This window comes from Etheostoma cragini, chromosome 10 (genome assembly GCF_013103735.1).
Source record: "Etheostoma cragini isolate CJK2018 chromosome 10, CSU_Ecrag_1.0, whole genome shotgun sequence".
Taxonomy (NCBI): Eukaryota; Metazoa; Chordata; class Actinopteri; order Perciformes; family Percidae; genus Etheostoma; species Etheostoma cragini.
The window spans coordinates 2,065,579-2,084,264 of NC_048416.1; the positions used below are offsets into that span (position 1 = coordinate 2,065,579).

The 18,686-nt window shown below is 42.0% G+C and overlaps 3 protein-coding genes across 5 annotated transcripts in view; 1 reads left to right on the forward strand and 2 right to left on the reverse strand.

Moving 5' to 3' along the window:
• ints6l (integrator complex subunit 6 like) overlaps positions 1-11,116 on the reverse strand; it is a 15,542-nt gene extending 4,426 nt beyond the window's left edge. The window contains exons 1-13 of the mRNA XM_034883638.1: positions 10,800-11,116; positions 10,607-10,684; positions 7,402-7,551; positions 5,564-5,653; positions 5,272-5,455; positions 5,009-5,137; positions 3,728-3,891; positions 3,295-3,447; positions 2,972-3,104; positions 1,820-1,914; positions 1,595-1,705; positions 350-565; positions 112-238 (exon numbers count right to left, since the gene is read on the reverse strand). Coding sequence (XP_034739529.1) covers positions 112-238; positions 350-565; positions 1,595-1,705; positions 1,820-1,914; positions 2,972-3,104; positions 3,295-3,447; positions 3,728-3,891; positions 5,009-5,137; positions 5,272-5,455; positions 5,564-5,653; positions 7,402-7,551; positions 10,607-10,684; positions 10,800-10,910 — 1,741 coding nt within the window. The 5' untranslated portion in view covers positions 10,911-11,116. The remainder of the gene's footprint in view (positions 1-111; positions 239-349; positions 566-1,594; positions 1,706-1,819; positions 1,915-2,971; positions 3,105-3,294; positions 3,448-3,727; positions 3,892-5,008; positions 5,138-5,271; positions 5,456-5,563; positions 5,654-7,401; positions 7,552-10,606; positions 10,685-10,799) is intronic.
• A 1,417-nt stretch (positions 11,117-12,533) lies between these two features.
• mospd1 (motile sperm domain containing 1) lies at positions 12,534-16,654 on the forward strand. 2 transcript variants are annotated; one of them, XM_034883400.1, is made up of 6 exons: positions 12,535-12,779; positions 13,851-14,155; positions 14,252-14,327; positions 14,540-14,772; positions 15,656-15,817; positions 15,973-16,654. In XM_034883400.1, exons 2-6 carry the CDS (start codon positions 14,002-14,004, stop codon positions 16,002-16,004), a joined length of 657 nt encoding a protein of 218 aa, XP_034739291.1. In that variant the 5' UTR covers positions 12,535-12,779; positions 13,851-14,001; the 3' UTR covers positions 16,005-16,654. The 2 variants fall into 2 exon arrangements, with proteins under 2 accessions (XP_034739292.1, XP_034739291.1); XM_034883401.1 differs by lacking the exon at positions 15,656-15,817 and having other exon boundaries at positions 12,534-12,779.
• A 1,511-nt stretch (positions 16,655-18,165) lies between these two features.
• Positions 18,166-18,686, reverse strand: part of fam122b (family with sequence similarity 122B) — a 5,520-nt gene continuing 4,999 nt past the window's right edge. For both annotated transcript variants that reach the window (XR_004658219.1, XM_034883399.1), the window contains exon 10: positions 18,166-18,674. Coding sequence is in view for 1 of the 2 variants with exons in the window: in XM_034883399.1 (XP_034739290.1) it covers positions 18,536-18,674 (139 nt within the window). In the remaining variant the exon portion in view is untranslated. The remainder of the gene's footprint in view (positions 18,675-18,686) is intronic.

An 18,686-nucleotide genomic window follows, 5' to 3' on the forward strand; every position in this document is an offset into this window, starting at 1 on the left:
CCCCCCCCCCCCCCCCCTCGTCAAAGTATTTTTTTCATCCTTTTTTTGATGGACAGTGTTACATTGTGTGAGAGATTATTTGCTCCCAGTGAGAACATTGGGATTTTATACCTTCATCTTGCCCTCGGATCAGTTTTTGTGACGTCCGCAGCAAATTGGAGCGCATCCGGGTGAGTTGGTCCAGAAGGTTCCGCCGTGGGATGTCGTAGGCATTTCGATAAGCTTGAGGTTTTAGATCCTGTGAACACATCAGCATGTCCAGTCACCGGAAATCAACCGAACGTTGCATTTTTTCCCCCCTGGAACTTTCCCCCCACACAGAGCATGTCTTGCCTTTCCAGGAACCTACCTTATTGAGCAGGGCGATCTGGAAGCCAGCGAACTCTTTGAAGTTGATGTCCCCCAGGCGAAGGGGCCCCTCCCCAGTGATTCCCTGCAGCAACTGCTTAAAGTCCCGCCGGTGGGCCAGAGAGAGAGTGTGGGAGTGGTTCTTCACCTTTATGCCAGTTTCTTGAGGAGCCCTCTTCCCCACAGACACAATTAGACGTTCTGATTCCACCTTTGCCTTTAAACCGAGAGACAGGAATACTGTTTAAAGCACAGACACATCAACGCATTCTGGGGTACATGTTTCTATGTTGATTCTTATCTATTAGTCTTATACGTGAATAATTGGATGCGGAAACAGTCATATAAAAAATAATAGTGACGCTTTCTATATTTATACTGTCACTCTTTAGTCTATATCAACGACGTTTCATTTCCAGGATTGTTCAGGTGCCGCTGGAAATTCTGCATGATGTCTCTAATTGTTGTCCCCTTCCTCTTTCTTTGTGTTGGTGTTCTAACCTCTGTTAGATTTCTGAGGACTATGGTTACCTGGTCCTCAGATCTCTGCAGGGTAAATCCAGACAGCTAGCTAGACTATGTGTCCAATCTGAGGACTATGGTTACCTGGTCCTCAGATCTCTGCAGGGTAAATGCAGACAGCTAGCTAGAATATCTGTCAGATAAAGATCTGTCAATAAAACAGAGTTTTCTGTTGCACGAATAAAACTACTTCTGAACGTACACATGTTCCACCAAAACAACTTCCTTCCTGAGACTATTTTGCAGCAGCCCCCAAGAAAATTGTGACTGGTTTAAAGAAATGCCAATAGACCAGAGCATGTTTTTCTCCCAACCCATTGTTGTGTAGACTAGCCAGACCCTGTCTGACAATGCGAGGCTAGTCACTCTTTAACAATGCTGCCTAATGTTTTTATCAATATAAATAATATAAACATTGTATAACTCCTTTGTATTGTTCCACAACTACTTTGCACTCTTCAATGCACTATTGCCTCTACCTGTCTATATTGTTTTTGTTTAGAGTGTGTATATATTAGTGTGTAAACTGTATATTAGTGTGTATATAGTGTTTGTTTTGTGGTTTGTTATGTATGTGTAAGCACATTGTGAGAAATGGTGATCCAAAGCAAAATTCCTCGTATGTGTCCTCATACCTGGCAAATAAAGCGGATTCTGATTTTGATTTTGATACCACATACTAGAACAAAAAAAGAGTGAAACTTCCTCGTGTTTGGGTCCTTACCTGCTGGCTGAGCTTCTTCAGGTAAGAGATAACACTGTAACTCAGGCCACAGTCAATGGTGTCTGCTATAAGATTCGGTGCACCCATCATCCTCAAAGCCTTCTTTAAGGGCTGTCAGAAGATAGCAAGATGAAATTTGTGAATGTTAGTTCCATGCAGAAACACTATAAATCCATGTGCTGAATGTTTACTAAAGGCAGAATATGTGGCCCAGCATTAGTTTACCAAAAGGAAGTATGGAGGCATTGTCTTCAGGTACATTTCAAACGCCTGCCGCCACTTGAGGTTTGGTTTGAGTTTGTGGACTTTAAACAAATCATCTGGAAGGAGAAAAAAAGATAAAATAGTTATGTAGAATATAGTTTTAGCATTCTGCATCAGAGACATCCAACTGCAGCTCCTGCTGCTGCTGCAGGGCCTATCACACATTAATATTCCGGGGGCGAGTCTAAAAGATGCATCATACCAGATAGTATTTATCCCTCTTTAGCTCATTATTTCAAAATGTATTTTTTGCATAGCATTATTAAAGATGAACTGTTTATAAAGTTCTCCGTGATGTGCTTGTTACTTTCCTGTTTATAGTAGTGCTGTCAGTGGAAGGCGTTGTTAACGGCGTTAACGTAAACCCATTTTAACTGCGTCAATTCTTTTATCACGAGACAAACGTTATTTTTGGCCTAGCAAACTATGTAGTTTTTCCACATGCTGTTGCAACAACTAGTAACATTAGAAAAACTACAACACCCACCGGATCTAGCTAGATCAGAAACACAACAACAGGCAAGCCGCGCACACGCTGTTTGGGCTCGTGAGGCGGCCAAAGAGAAGCACTGTTACGTTTTGAGTGGATGGCGAGCGCGAGACCCCAAAATGGACGCTGATAAGATTCTGGATGGAAAGTTACTTTTTAAAAGTTGCCAAATGTTCCATTGACGAGACCAATGGTCTGACCTTGTACCTTCTGACCACTACAGTAGGCTATATGCTGGGGGGGGGGGTCTTGAACACTACAGTTGGCTTTATGCCAATGTTGTTTTCAATAAAAAAAAAAAAACATTTGTACAAAGCGAGTCGATCCACTTTTCCATGTTGATAAGAGCATTAAATGAGAAAAAATAATGGGACAAAAAGATATCAAGGGATATTTAGAATAGATTTAAATGTGACTTTTTTTTTTTAACTATGACGTTAATCACGATTAAATATTCTAGGTAGTTTATAGCTAAAGATGATTGGGGGATGTCTGGGGGAAGATTGCAGATGGTGAAGTGACCCAGAAAAGGAACGCTTTTTAAATTTAATATCAGCTCAGACCCACTGACCCAGCAGTGTCAAGGCCACTTTAAAGGAACAGTTTACTGCCCCATGTCTTACCGAGGAGTGGAAGAAGCACTGGGTAGTTGTAAGGCATGACAAACAGGTTGACACAGGTGAGAGTGGTGCTGGCTTTAAGATAACCAAAGGGCTGCCCCAGGTCATTTTGTTTCCCGCTGCTGTTAACAAACACCTGAGGACAGAACAAGGTCAAATGTCATTTTGATCATTGAGTTTAAAAATGTGACTGAAAAGCAAATTGTGAATTGATATTTTGAATACAGGCAGCGACCTCAATATTTCTGCTTTTCCAGATAAGTCACGGGGACAACACCACAGACAGTGTGTCAGAGCCGGTGGGTGTGTGAAAATATCTACTATACCTGCCAGCACATGTGGGGAGACTTTCTTTCCAAAATGAACTGGGTGAGCGGAGACGGCTCCAGTTCGTACTTGTCAAAGGGAAGCTTGTCGATCACCATGGGCTCACAGTCCACACATGAGAAACGCACCACGGGATGTGCAGTGCGAGGTGGCTGGGAGCAAAAGATGGAAATAAGTTGTTTGGACATAGTATGTATCTGTGGAATGGATCCATGTGGTGTCTTTGTGAATGCAACAAATAATGGTGATCGCACTAAGAGTTCGCAGAGTTGGACACTGCATTAAATATTATAATATATTGGCAAAGTTACTGACTAATATTAGACAGAGGAAAAGAGGACTGCCGAGAAAGGAGAGAAAGACAGGAACGTGCAAGCGACAAGGAAAGCAACAGAGAAAGTTTGTGTAAAACTTAAAAATCTCTCTGCTCACCAGGGAAGGAGAATTCTGGTCCGGCCAGAAGGACTCTGGTATGGGCCAATGCCCAACTGGAACCCCTGTCTTTGGGTTCGGTCGCACGTAGATGAGTTTGTGGCAACTTTGCCACGGCTGAGGGCCGATGGTTGAAACAGGACGACTCGACTCCACTGAGTTGTCTGTCAAACAAAAACAAAAAAGATATGATGTAAGAGAAAACACAATTCTCAACCAAATGAACAATTCATATTAGTTTTATTTAAATGTAATAATCAGTTTGGGAGTTGTCGGGCGAACTCAGAGTCATGGATGTAAATAAGGTTTCACTATTTTCTTGGCTGTATCAGTTCTCCTATGAGTGTAAAACTGCACTGTGTTGATCCTCTCTTCTGCTTTCACCTGGTTTACTGCCCACAGTGTCTTTGCTCTAACTTAATTGCCTAAAATGGAATGAGATCATGCGCTCCGAAACACTTTTATGCACCTGACTGGGCTTGTGAAGTAGGGAAACATATTGTGTATATCAATCTGTAATTGCTGCTTCTTTTTTTAAACTTCTACCTTTTTCTGTTCTTAAAGGTGCTCTAAGCGATGTCAAGTGTTTTTTAGGGATTTTTGGTCACATGCTGCCTGTTCCTAGTCTGGCTATCACCAGACCAAGACAAACTCAATAGATGTGAGAGTGACCATTGGTCTGGGGGTCTGCTCTGTGTTTTCTCTACACAAGAGGCGGGACCAACGGGCATTGTTCAAATAACTCTGTACGCAATTGGATAATCCTTCAACCAATCAGAACAACGATCTGGGGGACGTAAAAGCAACAGCGGCATCAACGGGCTGCTGTGCTTCGGTGGCCGCTATGTGGAATGTAAACTAGAAGCTGCTTGATCGCTTCTCTATCATCATCGTGTGAAAACCACCAATAGCACGGCAGGGAGATAAGCCAGTTTGTGATTGGTTCCCGCAGATGTGTGAACTTAAGCAGGAGAATTAAACGTGCAGGTTTCCAGGTCGAGCTGCAGGGAGAAATCAAATCACCGGCAGAGGTGGGGGGTTCAGGGGATAGGTGTAGACCCAGTCTACACCTATCCCCTGAACAAACGCAGTATCTGTGGGCGAGGGGAGGGGCGAGCTAGCCTCAGTTTTGTTTGGAAATACTTTCAACGTCAACAACAAGTGCCGTCACCCGACATCGCTTAGAGCTCCTTTAAAACTTTGTAAGTTTGTCCATAGTAACTATGAAGGCAGGATTTACACAAAAGTTGTTGCCTTGTGTCTATTCAGTGTGCCACTCACCTTCCCCAACAAGAGGAGGATCTAACCCCGTCTTCTCAAAATTAATGACAACCCCACTTTGGACCTTTTGGACCAGAGACTCTAGACACTGGTTCAACATCCTCTGTGTCCGCACACAGTACGATCGCCCTGAGAGAGAAAAACAGGGGGCGCAATTGTATGTAACAGAATTAATTATTACAGACACACAATGATTGTGAAAATAAATGGTGGTGTGAATACCAGACAAACGTTCAGGTTGCAAAAGGAAGAAAATGGCCAACCTCCAGTGACTTCACACATCTGGGTGATGGCAGACTCATCTGTGGGGACGCTACCAAGCTGCTCGGTGTCTGGTGTGGAAGCTCCCGGCAGCCTCAGCACCAACGCGAACAGACGCTGGTCCCAGCGGAAGGGCTCCTTGGTCAGCTCACTGCCCGCCAGTGGAGAGTTCAGAGGCAGGTGCAGCTACACAACAGACCGGGTAAAGAAAGGAAAAGGACGATGGGAAAGATCACACATTGCATTGCTACAAACAGTACATAGTAGCACTACGGCATGTGCTTCAGCTCTCACCTCATCTGGCACCCCGGAGCTCTGAGTAAGTTTGTTCCCGTCAGTGATAGTGATGATCACAGATGGCTCGAGGAAGAAGGGGTTACGGCCCTGAGAGGAAACAGAAACATTCAGCAATTAAATCCAAGTTCAAGCAGACAGTGACCCCATTTATTATCACCAGTCTGCTTTCTTTCCACTGCTCATTTAAGCTGCTGCAGGGTGGAGATGAAAAACAAACGCAGCGGCCTGCAGTGAAAAGTTGACACCAACTTTTTGACACCATGTCGGGCTGCCGGGGCCGATCGTGTAACCCGCGAACATACTTGTCAGACAGTTTTGAGGCGATGTGAGAGTCCCGTACAGTAACCAGGAAACATCGCTGCCACAGGAAGGTTTTAAATCACTATGAGGGTAAAACAAAATAGCTAAATGTAAGCACTGAACTTCCCAGGAGTTTGAGTAACAGTCCCTTCCTCTCTTTTCTTTCTCCTTTTCTCTGAACTAAAGCTGCATTCAAGTGCAGTCAGGAACTTCGAGGTCTATAAACGACCTGACAGAAACAGGAATTGTGAAATATAAAGCCTACATTGGGGGGGTTAAAGAAAACAACGACGATGGACGTCTCAGAAATGGGCCGTTTTAGGCACACTCGCACACCGCCACACAACCCTGCGGAAAATCGCCGGATCCCCTTTTGGCCATGTGAACGCAACCTTACAGTACTGGCAAAATACCGGTTTACTATTTGAAAAAAGAGTTCCACTTAAACACAGTATTTCATATGGCATTAGCTTCACACCTCTGACAAGCTCCTGAATACTAACTGTGTGTTGCAGCTTGAAATGATTGCCTGGTGTCAGAATGCATCTGTAAGCTGCAGGCTGTCCTTGTGTTACATTTAAGGACAGAGGCCTCCACCACTGTGCTGTAGGGGTCAGTCTTGTCTATCTCAAACACACACACAACGCTTCAGTAGAATTCACTCTCACACACACACACACACACACACACACACACACACACACACACACACGATGCACAGAACTTGTGTCACTACTTGAGCGTGATAATCTTTCTCTGATTCAGAAACGATGTGTGTGTGGAGCTGACGACAGTGCTAACTGAAGAAGACAGAGTGGATTAGGCTGCAATCAAAAGTCAATATTCTCCTCTCTGTCTCCCGGTAAACGGATAAAGAAATGGCAGCGGAAAGCTTTGCTACAATCATTACCAAACCCGTCATTTGTCCAGGGAAAGTCCGCATATTCTGTTTGTGTTGGCGGAATCAGAAAAGCCTGGTTTTACACTCCATTACCAGCTGGTACGTCAGAACTAGTTCTGTTGTTTGGAATCAATTTTGTCTAGAATCCCCCACTTTGAAAAATCCGACAAGGCACTAACAAGAAAAGCCATGCACGTATTTTATTAAAAATAGTGTTTACCAACACAACCAATCCACCACTAAATCTGGCACACCACTGTTTTGTCAATGTGTGTGTGTAAGGTGTTAAATGTGTTGGGTAGCAACAACAACAAAAATATCATTTTTGATGAATCTGCAGACTATTGTATAGTAGCCTACTAAATGAATGTGTGGTGCACAAAATGTGAGGACATAATAATAAGTGTAAATGTGTAAAATGACTTCAATGATTCATTTATTATCAAAATAGTTGACAATAATTTTTGCTGATCACCTGATCAATTTATTGATTTCAGCTCTATTTGAAATTACTTGTAAGACTTTTTTCTTTAACTACTATGGATATTATGCAGAGCAATTCTACTTTTCTCTTATGGCAACAGATGAGACTGCTGCCAAAGAAATACATGATAGGGTACGGGCGTGTGGATACCTGTCCGTAGTTGTCGATGCCTGAGACCAGGCGGTTGAGGTTCAGCAGGTCGAAGGCTGTGCGGAGAGCGTGACCTAGCGTAGTCAGCCCAGACGCCTGCAGGTTCTTCAGCTCGCACATGAAGGTGGCATGGTTCTCCTTCCAGCCTGCCTGAAATGCAGACACGGACAGTGCTGAATGGAAATGCCCAGCAAACAGCTGTACCACTGAGTGGCAGAGGAGGCCTGAAGTTACAGTACATAGTGATCAGCCACAAACCAAAATAGATCTACACCCACAGGTACCCATACTCTGTGATTACAAAGAAAAAACATGTGTTTTTTTTCACTGACAATCACAAACTGATCACCTCAAGGAAGTGACTGCCACCTTTGTTGAAAGGAAATCTTAGCAACCCGTTGATTATGTGCAACATGACATAACAGTAACCAAAAAATTAGATCATCTTGTGTCAAGCTCTGGGAATGGAAGATAATAGTGTTGAGAATCAGGCCCACATTTGAGCTGGATGGTGCTGTTTAAGAAAGAAGTCTAATTTCATACATGACAAGCATCCAAAAATACTCTTCCCAATGCTGCCTGTCCTCTGTGACGGAGATAAACTCCCACAGGAGAGGATGTGAGTGGGTAACTGCTCTCCAGTGGGGTCGAGCCTTTGATACTGCAGCAACCTGTAAGCTATACCACTTCCTTTATTAGTAGAGAAAAGGGGGGAGATGAAGACTGTGAGAAATGATGAAAACATCTGCACTGTGTCTACATATGCTCTTAATCTGGATTATCATGGGATATAATTCCAAAGCCATGATTTGGGTGGAATTCCTAGAAAAGCTCCCTGTTACATGACGTTAGATAAATATGATACACAAGCAACATCACTAAGCAGCTGAGAAAAACACTCAAGGTGGAAACACATTCACACAGGTAGGAGGAAAGTATGAATCCAGACATGGTAAGGTTTGGCCTGCACTCAATAATTCAGACTACAGAATATTTTTATATTTCCTCTCACCTAACCGCTCTCACTCTACCTTAACAATATCTTTCGTCTGTAACAGTGCAATCAGGGCAGCCCCATTCAGTAGAGCCTTGTCCTTTCATTATAATCCTCGGTGCACAAGGATGACAAAAAGAACAAAGGAGAAGGAAATGAAGACAAAGAAGAGGACGAGCAGAGGGAAGAGGAGTTGACGACAGACTTCACAGCATGCACTTTCTTAGATTATTTATCTTAAGTGTTATCCACAAGGCTAATTGAGTGGGACGCATGAAGCAATGATCTGGACCTGGCTAATACTGCAAGGTCAATGACTGAGTGAATTAAGTACCTCACATGAATAACAGCATCCACTCATAAGGTTCCATCATAGCAAAGGAGGAAGAATAGCAAATATAAAAGTAAGCAATGAATGCTCAAAATGGGCCTCTTGGAGATCCCTGAACCACATATAGCCGGGCAGTTATTTTGCATCTTGCACCTCTTTAAATAAATATTCATAAAAGCAAGACTGTGCATTTGTTAACTGAAAAACAAAGTACCATGACAAGAGTACTATGACAAATGTTGTTCATTAAACATAAAAGGAAGTAGCTAGTCTTAAAAATAGCTTCTTTTATCTCTCAAAAGCTAGGGTTATATTAATATCTTTATGTGAAAAAACATTTAATTTGATATTTTTACGAGTTGATACAACATTTAGTAAAAATGCAAGAAGCCCTAGAATGTAAATAACAGACTAGTCAAATGTATAATTGAATACATAAATTATAGGGGGTTAAATATGTAATTGACTGTACAAGACAAAAAAGCTCTTTATACCTTTATTAATCAACTGATGGAAAAAAAAAGTATTGATTTTACACCCTGAAGCCCAAATTTTCAACTCACGTCTAAATGCTCACCCCTAGCACATGTTTAATTATTCATTTCCCAGTTTTTACGTCCCACTTGTATTATAATTAGAAGTGCATCCCTACTGCCGTGGCAAATAAAGGATGAGTGTAAAATATTATACTATATAATTTGTATTTAGTTGCCGTGAGATAGACTTATGTTGTGGCTTCTGGTCTAGTGCTGTTTAAAAAAAGAGCTGCATGTGTTGTTAATGGTGCAACAAAGTTCACAAAAGTATTATAAAAAGTATTATAAAAACAAGAAATATGGAATTAACCGGCCATTATAAGTTGCTTTTAACTTGCATGCTGCTCAATCACATGCCTCTGTATCCACTTTTAAACCTCAAACCAGCAGCTGCATTAAAGATAAATTTATAAATTACTTTCCTGCTGTGGCATTTTGTAATTTTAGTTATGAAGCATGCAAACTAACAAAAAAACAACTTTACAAGGGAAGCCAACGTTTGTCTATCCCATGTCTTCAGGTATGAATGACATGGGATGGAGTAAAGACTGCATTGCATGATGTGTTGAGAGTAGTAGGCTGGTGTTTATGGACAGAGTTAGAAAACCTGATTCCTAATACAGACCAGCCACTAAAGCAGATCAGGGACTTCAGGGGTTTATGTGGGTACTAAGAAATGTACTTTATTGGGCATGAAAAGCTCTTAAAGAGATATGTGCCAGGTCATAACCATGCAATTGATTACTGGTGAGGATAGCTTTGCTGACGTGAAACCCCTGAAATTATTGTGATTCACATGTGTGTTGAGGTTGTTTTTGTCCCATGTGTGTGTGCGTATGAAAACTAGAGAGTGCTTCGCCATTAAGCTCATATAGTATCGGTATGACAAATTATTATCATATGAATAATGATGTTTTTTTTTTCTAGCGAACTCGCATGAAAAAAAAAAACTCATGATGAAGAGGGCTTATCAACTTTCAGACCAGACTGGCCAATGGTAATGCGTGGATGATGCAAAGAGAGGAGGGCAGGATGATTGGCGGGCTCTTTAGCCAATCGATACGTTGTACTTTCAAAAAAAGCGCGACGTCACGGGCGATAATAAATCTCTCCGCCTCCATCTCAACGCCCGAGACTTTTCTCAACACAAAAGCAAAATGTCCGCTGGGTGGTCGGAGGCAGTGCAGCTCCGGGTCTGCGGTTATTTGGAGCAAAAAATAGGCCGTTTTTCGCCACCGGGAAGCCGCCCAACACTGACTACAAACCAGAAGGACAATAAAGTCTCACTGACAGAAAAATACGTTCGACTGGTCAAATATAAAAATTGTATCAGTTGCTAATTACCTTCACTCCGTATGGTGGATCATCGAATGTAACTAGCATGTACCTGTCGCCTCTACTAGCCGGGTCTCGGGCACGCAGCTGTCAAAAAAAGAAAACCAAAACAACAATTAATTTCGACCTATCTTGTCGAAGGAACCCTAAGCACACCAAAGGTGCACACTTGCTGAAAAGTCGGGGTAAAATCATTCTTTACCTTCATAAAGACCTCAACCGCGCCTTTAGCAACGTCCAGATACGTCGTACCCAAATAAGTGCGCTGATTCATAGAGGCGGACGTGTCTAACAGGAAAAGTAAAATAGGCATTTTAAATGTAAAGCCGCGGTTGTATGCTTTTCTAAAATTTCTGTTATCCACATGTGACCTATCGTGCGGCCAAACAGTGCACACATGAGTGTGTATATATTTGATATAATAAGCCCCCCCTCCAGAAGAGGGCCGTTGCCTCTGCTCTCTCTCTATCTGCCTTTCTAGAGCTCTGTCTCGGCTCGCGCTGTTCAACTTCTGCTCCTAACCGAATGGAACGCCCCGCTTCCTCCACTGCGGCGCCATTGGCTGAGTCCCATTCCGTTGGCCACGCCCCCTACAATATATAAATATATAACGAGGTCGAGTTTGCGTGTCCGTATACACTACATCCGCCAACCTTTTCGTCTGTGCGTATGTGTGTGTGTAAATGTATATATGCTAAACGAGTGGGTAATCAACAGTATTGGTATTATTATTGTGCTGGTGTGTATGTAATCCCTTCCATATAGTAGCTTATCTGTCTGGCATGAAACCGGCCACTGATCACCTTGTAGCTGTAATATATATAATATTTATAGACTTGAAATTTCTTGAAATGTCTTGCCAATTCCCTCGCGTCCCGCACCCATCCCCCCCCCCCCTCCCTTTCTCTCTAACACACACACACACTCACGCACACACACAGCCCTCTCTTTCTCGGATGCTCTCTTCTGTCACTCTCTTGCTTGCTGCGTTCAAGGCGCCTCAAAAAGCAGCCTTCCGCCTCTTAAACACAACAAAACAAGAACACGTGCAGTTGAGTTACATGGCCTAACCAAGTGAACGCAATATTTTAAGTTGGACATTGTGTAAGCCTATGAATCAATTGTCATACTAACGGTTTATGTTTTTTTGTGCTGTAATGGCCGCATTCAGGGAAAATGCACATTTAGGATAAAACAAAGACACTATGTATTCAAACAGACCACCAACATGTATTATAGTGGAAATATACCAGTAGAAAAGTCACTTCCACAATCAAGCCTCTAAAATCATCAAAGTGCCGAGCTCGCTGTTATGTATGTGTTTTCATTATTATAATAAATCCGACAGCACATGAGGGCGGCATCGCTGTTATATTAGGGGTATTCTTGTTCTTTCGTTTTTACACTTAATTAAATACCATGAAATTATGAATTACAAATGACCACAAACTTATGTTTATTATAAGCTCAGACCTTATTACCAAAAGAGATGAGGGGAAAAAACTCACAGACATAAAGGTCAGTGGAAAGTCATAAGCCAGCCACAGAATAACGTTACCTGCAGATGAAGGCCATATATTTCCTCGAAGGGTTTGTCTGCTTATATACTGCAGTATACATAGTATACTGCATATACTATGTTACAATGTCCCTGTTTTTTTTATTTGCTGTGCCTGAAAGCAGGTTGGATGAAGAATAGCCTAGCCCTATGTATTTTTTGAGTGATATAACATGCATATGCGTGTATGTTGGACTTTTATCAACAACCTGAGTCTGATATAGGCTGTTTATCTGTCAGTGCATTGTGAAATAGCATCATAACTGATATATTTGTATAATCATTGTGATAATACTTAAACTAAACATTGTTGAACTACTTTGTATAATTAACAGGACTTATCAATTTGGTGCAGTTAATAACTAATCCGCATGTATGACCGAATTTGCCTGATTTAGGGCGTTTATGCTTAATGTTTTCCGCAGCGTTTTGAAGTTATGACAAACAGTTCTTCTTGCTTGAAGTGTTTTTCGTCCGCTTTGTTGACGTCTTTCACCCGTCGCCGTCCCAGCATGCACTGCGAGGCCTGCAGTATATTATTGACAAAGAAAAAAAGGCTAGTGAGAAACAACAACAGGGTGGTGGTGTCACTGGCGTTACACGAACCCGTGTGCTGACGACAAGGTAAAGTCTCGCTCTCAGTTTTGTCTTGAGATAAAACAACTTTGTGTTTTATGTAGTGTAATGACACAGCGTGTAACGGTAGACTACGTTAAGTGGCTACCAGCTAACATCTGGGGTTTCCTAGCCGGCTAACGCTAGCTAACGGCTACTATTATACAGCGTTAGCATTGCACCATAACAATGTGTTATTACACAGTGTGAGCAGGTAAAAGCAGTCAAACTGCACGGTTCGAGTAGAGTAACCCAAATTATGGATGAATTTTGCTCTAAATCTTCTTATTGCTAAATATATTACCAATATATAATATAATAACATCATTACGTTGTCAGCTACCATTACACAGCACTGTAAAGGCAACGTTACGTTAGCTTACATATAAGCTTACACGTTATCTGGAAACAAATACAACAACGGCAAAATAACTAGCTAAGTAATTGAACAATACACCTCAGTTAGTAACACAGCACTTGACCAAAGCTTTGTTGTGGCACATTAATAAGTACTAGGGTTTTTTATGTGTACATGTAGTACAAAATGTGTTGCGAATATACAGTCCATGGTTGCGACACCCCGAGTCCGTTACCTCGAGCTCTACCGTAACCATGTAAACACATCAGGGCACGTGACTAGCCACATGGAGGTGACCCAATCCTGTTTGCCTTGTTGAGTTGGGAACCGGAGGGTCGTCGGTTCGAGTCCCCACACGGGCTAAGTATGCTGGTGGAATGGTAGCTGGAGAGGTGCCAGTTCACCTCCTGGGCACTGCCAAGGTGCTCTTGAGCAAGGCACCGAACCCCCAACTTCTCGGGGCGCCTTTCCATGGGCAGCCCGCCCCCCCGCTCTGACATCTCTCCATTTAGTGCATGTATAGATACTGGGCATAGACCGTTAATATTAAAATACAGTCTATGGGACTGAGAATGTATTAGCTTTATTGTATCCGTAACTATAAACAACAGCTGTTGAATACATAAATGGAAAAGTAAATGTAATCTGTCCTCGTGAAATGGAGTGGAAATGTAGTGGAATCAAAATTGTGTCACAAATGTAAATAAGTGTGTCTTCAACAGTGCCGCGTCATGTCTCTGAGGCGATGAGAGCGGGACGTGTCGTTTCCACCTAAAGGGAGTTTACACAGCTTGCTAGTTCGTGGAGAGAGAGAGGGGTGGGGGGGCCCAGGCAGACCGTGGACGGGGAAGGGGAAGAGCTCAGCTGGAGCCAATGCAGCAGCAGCATCGACAGCCTGAGCTGGTGGAAGGAAGCCTTCCTGTGTTCGTGTTCCCCACTGAGCTCGTCTTCTACGCAGATGAGCAGACGTCTCACAAGCAGGTGCTCACCCTCTACAACCCCTATGAGTTCGCCCTCAAATTTAAAGGTGAGTTGGCGGAGTAAAACCCAATCTATTTGGGTTTCCATGTATGCTGTACACCAATTTATCTAGATAATCTGTGTATTTGTTTCTTTTTACCAGTGCTGTGCACAGCGCCGAACAAGTACACTGTGGTAGATGCCACCGGAGCCGTCAAGCCACAGTGTTGTGTTGACATGTGAGTTTGTTTTTCTGTATGGCACTTTTACATTTTTCATGCAGTGGTAAAGCACTAATATGTCTACATATCTTATTTATGAACATGGTGTTCTCTGTGGATTCCCATCCATGCTGTTTAATTGTTCATTCCTTAATATTCCCGTTGTTTGTCGGATAGTTTTGACTTTCCCATCTGATCAAGTCAGCATCGAACTTTCTATGTCCACGCAGCGTGATCCGACACAGGGATGTGCGTGCATGCCATTATGGGGTGTACGACAAGTTCCGGCTGCAGGTTTCTGAGCAGAGTCAGCGGAAAGCCCTGGGTCGCAAAGAGGTGACGGCCACGCTGCGTCCGTCAGCCTCCCAGGAGCCGCCCAGCCCCCGCCCCCATGATGAGGAGCGCAAAATCAAAGAGCACTTTGCAGACAGCGAGTTTTTTGAACAGACTGCATTTCAGACAGGTGAGAAGAGGGACTGTTTTGTGGTCTTACCACTAGATGGAGCCAAATGCGCACACTAAAATTCAGGAACAGGTTGCTTTTTTATGGTCTATGAACACACACACACACACAGTATCTACCTACCTATCTTATCTAGTATTAAAAAAAAAAAAAAAAGCTCTTGGTCTCACAAACATAGTGTGACAATAAAATGCATGTAATCATCTTCACATTTGATTTTGTGGCAAGATACAGTAGCTAGTAGTTACTATACCATGTGACTTTACTGGATGAGACCATGTTAACCAGCTACCTGTTGAGGTTATTACATACAAAGGTACATCATTTGCTGAAGGAAAACAACCGTGCAGGTAATCACTGTCAGGTAGTCATTTAAATTGAAGCACAAGCCAAGGTCTCATCGCAACCAAGATCAAATGCATCTTCATTTGTCTTCATGGATTTGCTGTAACTGCATTTACTATTCTTAGTGCATAGTTCATTGTCCTAAACCAAATCTTGGCTTGTTTAGCTAAAACATTGTTTGAGCTCTAGCTTTTTTTCCAATGTATCTTGTATTGTCAAACCTCCAATGAATTGATCCAACAAAGAACATTTGTCTGTTTATTCAAAAATGTATATGTACACCTACTCTATATTATACTTCCATTGTTTTCAGAACAATAAAAGCATATTTTTGAGCCACACCTTTAGGAATACTATGAACACACACAGTCAATCCCACCTACTGCTGTGCTGCTGTAAAGCGCCACATCTGTGCAGGGAAATAGTCCCTAACACTTAAACACCATTTCCTCCTGTATGAGTAGTGTTTGATTTAAAAACTACCGTGCCCAGCTGAAAATTGAGTGATGTATCTGATCGCAATGTGTGCACCCGACAGTGAGCCGTCCTGTTGCTGGAGGCCCCAGTCTGCTGACGGTGCTGCTTGGGCTGGTGTGTATGGCCGCCCTGATGCTCCCCACCCTGGGGGAGCAAGAATCCACTGTGCCTGTCTACCTCCACTTAAGTGTTAACAAGAAACTTGTAGCTGCTTATGTTCTTGGTAAGTAAAATAAAAATAAAAAAATTGACCCACAGAATGAGGTTGCATTGTGTGTTAAATATGTTTTAATTTGAACTACGCTGCTATTGTTTGACATCACATTGGCGCACATTGTAGAATATAATGTTGCTCTGGTTTTTCTTTTCATATTTTAGGGCTTCTTACGATGGTCATCTTACGCACGTGAAGTGCTGTAAGGTAACAGGAGGGGAATTGGATCTAAAGACGAAGAGAACATCCTAACACCAGAGGCACTGCTACGCTTTAATGAGTACAGCTGACAGCAGGGGGACGGGGTACTTATTCAGTTCACCCCGTCCCCTGAAAAATACATTTGAGTATACTTGTTTTCAAATCCACATATTTGTTACATATGTAAACTGACATAAAAACCGAACTGGCACAAACAGCAGAGACCTCCCAGTGTGCAGGTCAAAGGAATGCTAGTCCCTGAACAGGGCCTGTGAAGAAACAGGAGGCTATTCAAAGTGTTGACCTCATATTGCCCATGTCTGTATTTCTATTGCCATTATGTAACTGATGATTATGATTGACTTGAGTGTGAAGGAATCTACATGCAAACATGTAAATAAAGCCATTCAAATATTATGGTATTCACCTGTAACCATTATAATATTGATGTTTTGAAGCATTTATATCATAGACGCTGAGGACTAAATGCAGTTATTTGCATGATGAATTTTTTTTTTTTCCCAGCAGTCAGATGACTTTGTGTCCTCAATAGAAAGACGATCTTTCAAAGCTAATGGTTTGTTTGCAGAACTATATCAATGCTCCATCAATTGATTAATAAAGTCTCTCTACTGCTGTCTGGTATCAAATAGATTAAGCTATTTTCTATACTTTACATGTTGGCTTTGAAGGGTAAAGAGCATATAAGTTGACAATAAGGAAACGGTAAGCATTGTAAGGATTGTTGCTAGTCTCCCTTGGGAATATATTATTGGTTTTGACAGTTAAAAACTTGATTTGGCATTGGTTGCATACCTTTTGGTTCTAGAGCAGTAAGTATAGTTCAGGAGTGACACAATCCTACTGTGGCCCTGGGTGCTGTGTAGACATTTTAAATTAGTGTTCCAGGCAAGACTACTATTGGAATATTCAAAATACCAACATACACGTATTAATTAGGTCCTAGCATTTGCAATCAAAAAAGATAAGCATAAGCAAATTGTGAGCCATTTTTGGAGATTATAGCCTTCCTATTGTACTCGAGTGCCGTGAACACATCATAAAATGACTGAAATAGGAGAAAAATCACAATAAGCAATGCTGCCGACTTTCTACATTTTCTTATTAGTACAAAAAAAAAAGGCTTGAAAAAGAAAACCGCATTTTTTCTTTTAATTAAAGGGCACACTTCCATAACATGATTTACAATCACTTTCTCTTGTACATACACAATAAAGGGGTTCACATGTCGAAGTTACACAAGGAAGATGGACACTAGAGCAACAACAGCTGAAAGCATATTTAGGTGCAAAATATGTCTCTACATACTGCATTCTTGAATTTTGTTTTATCAAAAAAGTTTCACTTCTGCATACACACAGCCTGAAACATACCAGGATCTAGCATCCTGTGCATAAAGCTATTTTAATAAATGTAACCACAGCAGTCTTTCCTCCCAATGAGACGGTGCCATTTTGTTTGTGCTGCATGTTCTAGCAGTTAGTTGATTTGTGTAAATAACACAAATGGTTTAATTTAACTGGAGATAGAAACCTATCACCAACCACATCTTAAACATTTCTCATAAATAACATTTCCCCAGTTGAAAGAATACTGAATCATTTCTACACCCTGCTTAGCTACAAAACCATCGAGACAAATACACAGGATACAGAACAACCCTTAGTGTTGAGAGCACAACAGTGATCTTATTACATCCACGGCTGACTGCTCGGTGCATTAATTGCTCATCCTAGGCATTTAAAGTTGCAGCAGGTCATGGAAGGGGCCATACAAGTCAAAGTGGAAGAAAAAAAGGAAAAGAAAAACACCACAGTGCATAGCCCATATAAAAATATCTGCTGAAAACATAACTTTGTACAGTATAACAGTAAGGAAATCGACACAGGTGTACACCAGAAGTAGTTGGTTTCCTTTAGTAAAAGCTCTTGCTGTTGACCTGTGCCCACATTCACCTCACAGCCAATTCCAGACTTAAAACTATGTACGACATTTGACAATGTTAATATGTACATAATTACAAACAAAGCAAAAGAACAATAAGTTAAATATTTTCTTACAAAATATGCAGATTGTATACATACAAAGGCCTGTGGAAACAGGAAAAATGTACACATCTAAATAGTCTTTCTTCCTTCTGTCCAGTGCTTAATGTCTCTCTGTAGCGAGGGGAACTGGTAAGACAAAAGCAGAGCCACTAATGACCACTATCACTATGAAGCCAAGCACCATCCCAGATCCTGTATTAGCAGCTGGTGCCGTGTCTCTCAGTCATTGCTAGTTTCACTAGGCTTACCTCTTCCACACTAAAACTAATCCATGGCTTTCGTTTCCTTAATTCAAACATATCTTACACCCTCCAAAATGTAGCCACGAAAACAGCCGCTCAAAAGCAAACATGGAAACTTCCATTTAAATCTAGGTGATCTTGAAATGGAAGGAAACTGGTTCCCTGGAGAGGGGAGTTTTGGCAATTGTCCCTTTTAGCGTCTGTCTAGCCCATGCTCACTTTGGGGACAAATCCTGGAGGGAAGCAAAGGGCGAGTTGCTGGACGAGGACGGCGACACTCCCTCCATCTTGCCTGGCGAGTCTGTGGAGGATCCCACGCTGCTGAGGCTGCCCTCCAGCAAATCTGGAGAGTGACTGCAAGAAAAA

Excerpts from the sequence above, each read along its gene's own strand:
- mospd1 (XM_034883400.1), top strand. The coding sequence starts at position 14,002 with ATGCAGCAGCAGCATCGACAGCCTGAGCTGGTGGAAGGAAGCCTTCCT. Across the intron at positions 14,328-14,539 it reads CCACAGTGTTGTGTTGACAT|CGTGATCCGACACAGGGATG; the intron begins GTGAGTTTGTTT and ends ATGTCCACGCAG. Across the intron at positions 14,773-15,655 it reads ACAGACTGCATTTCAGACAG|TGAGCCGTCCTGTTGCTGGA; the intron begins GTGAGAAGAGGG and ends TGCACCCGACAG.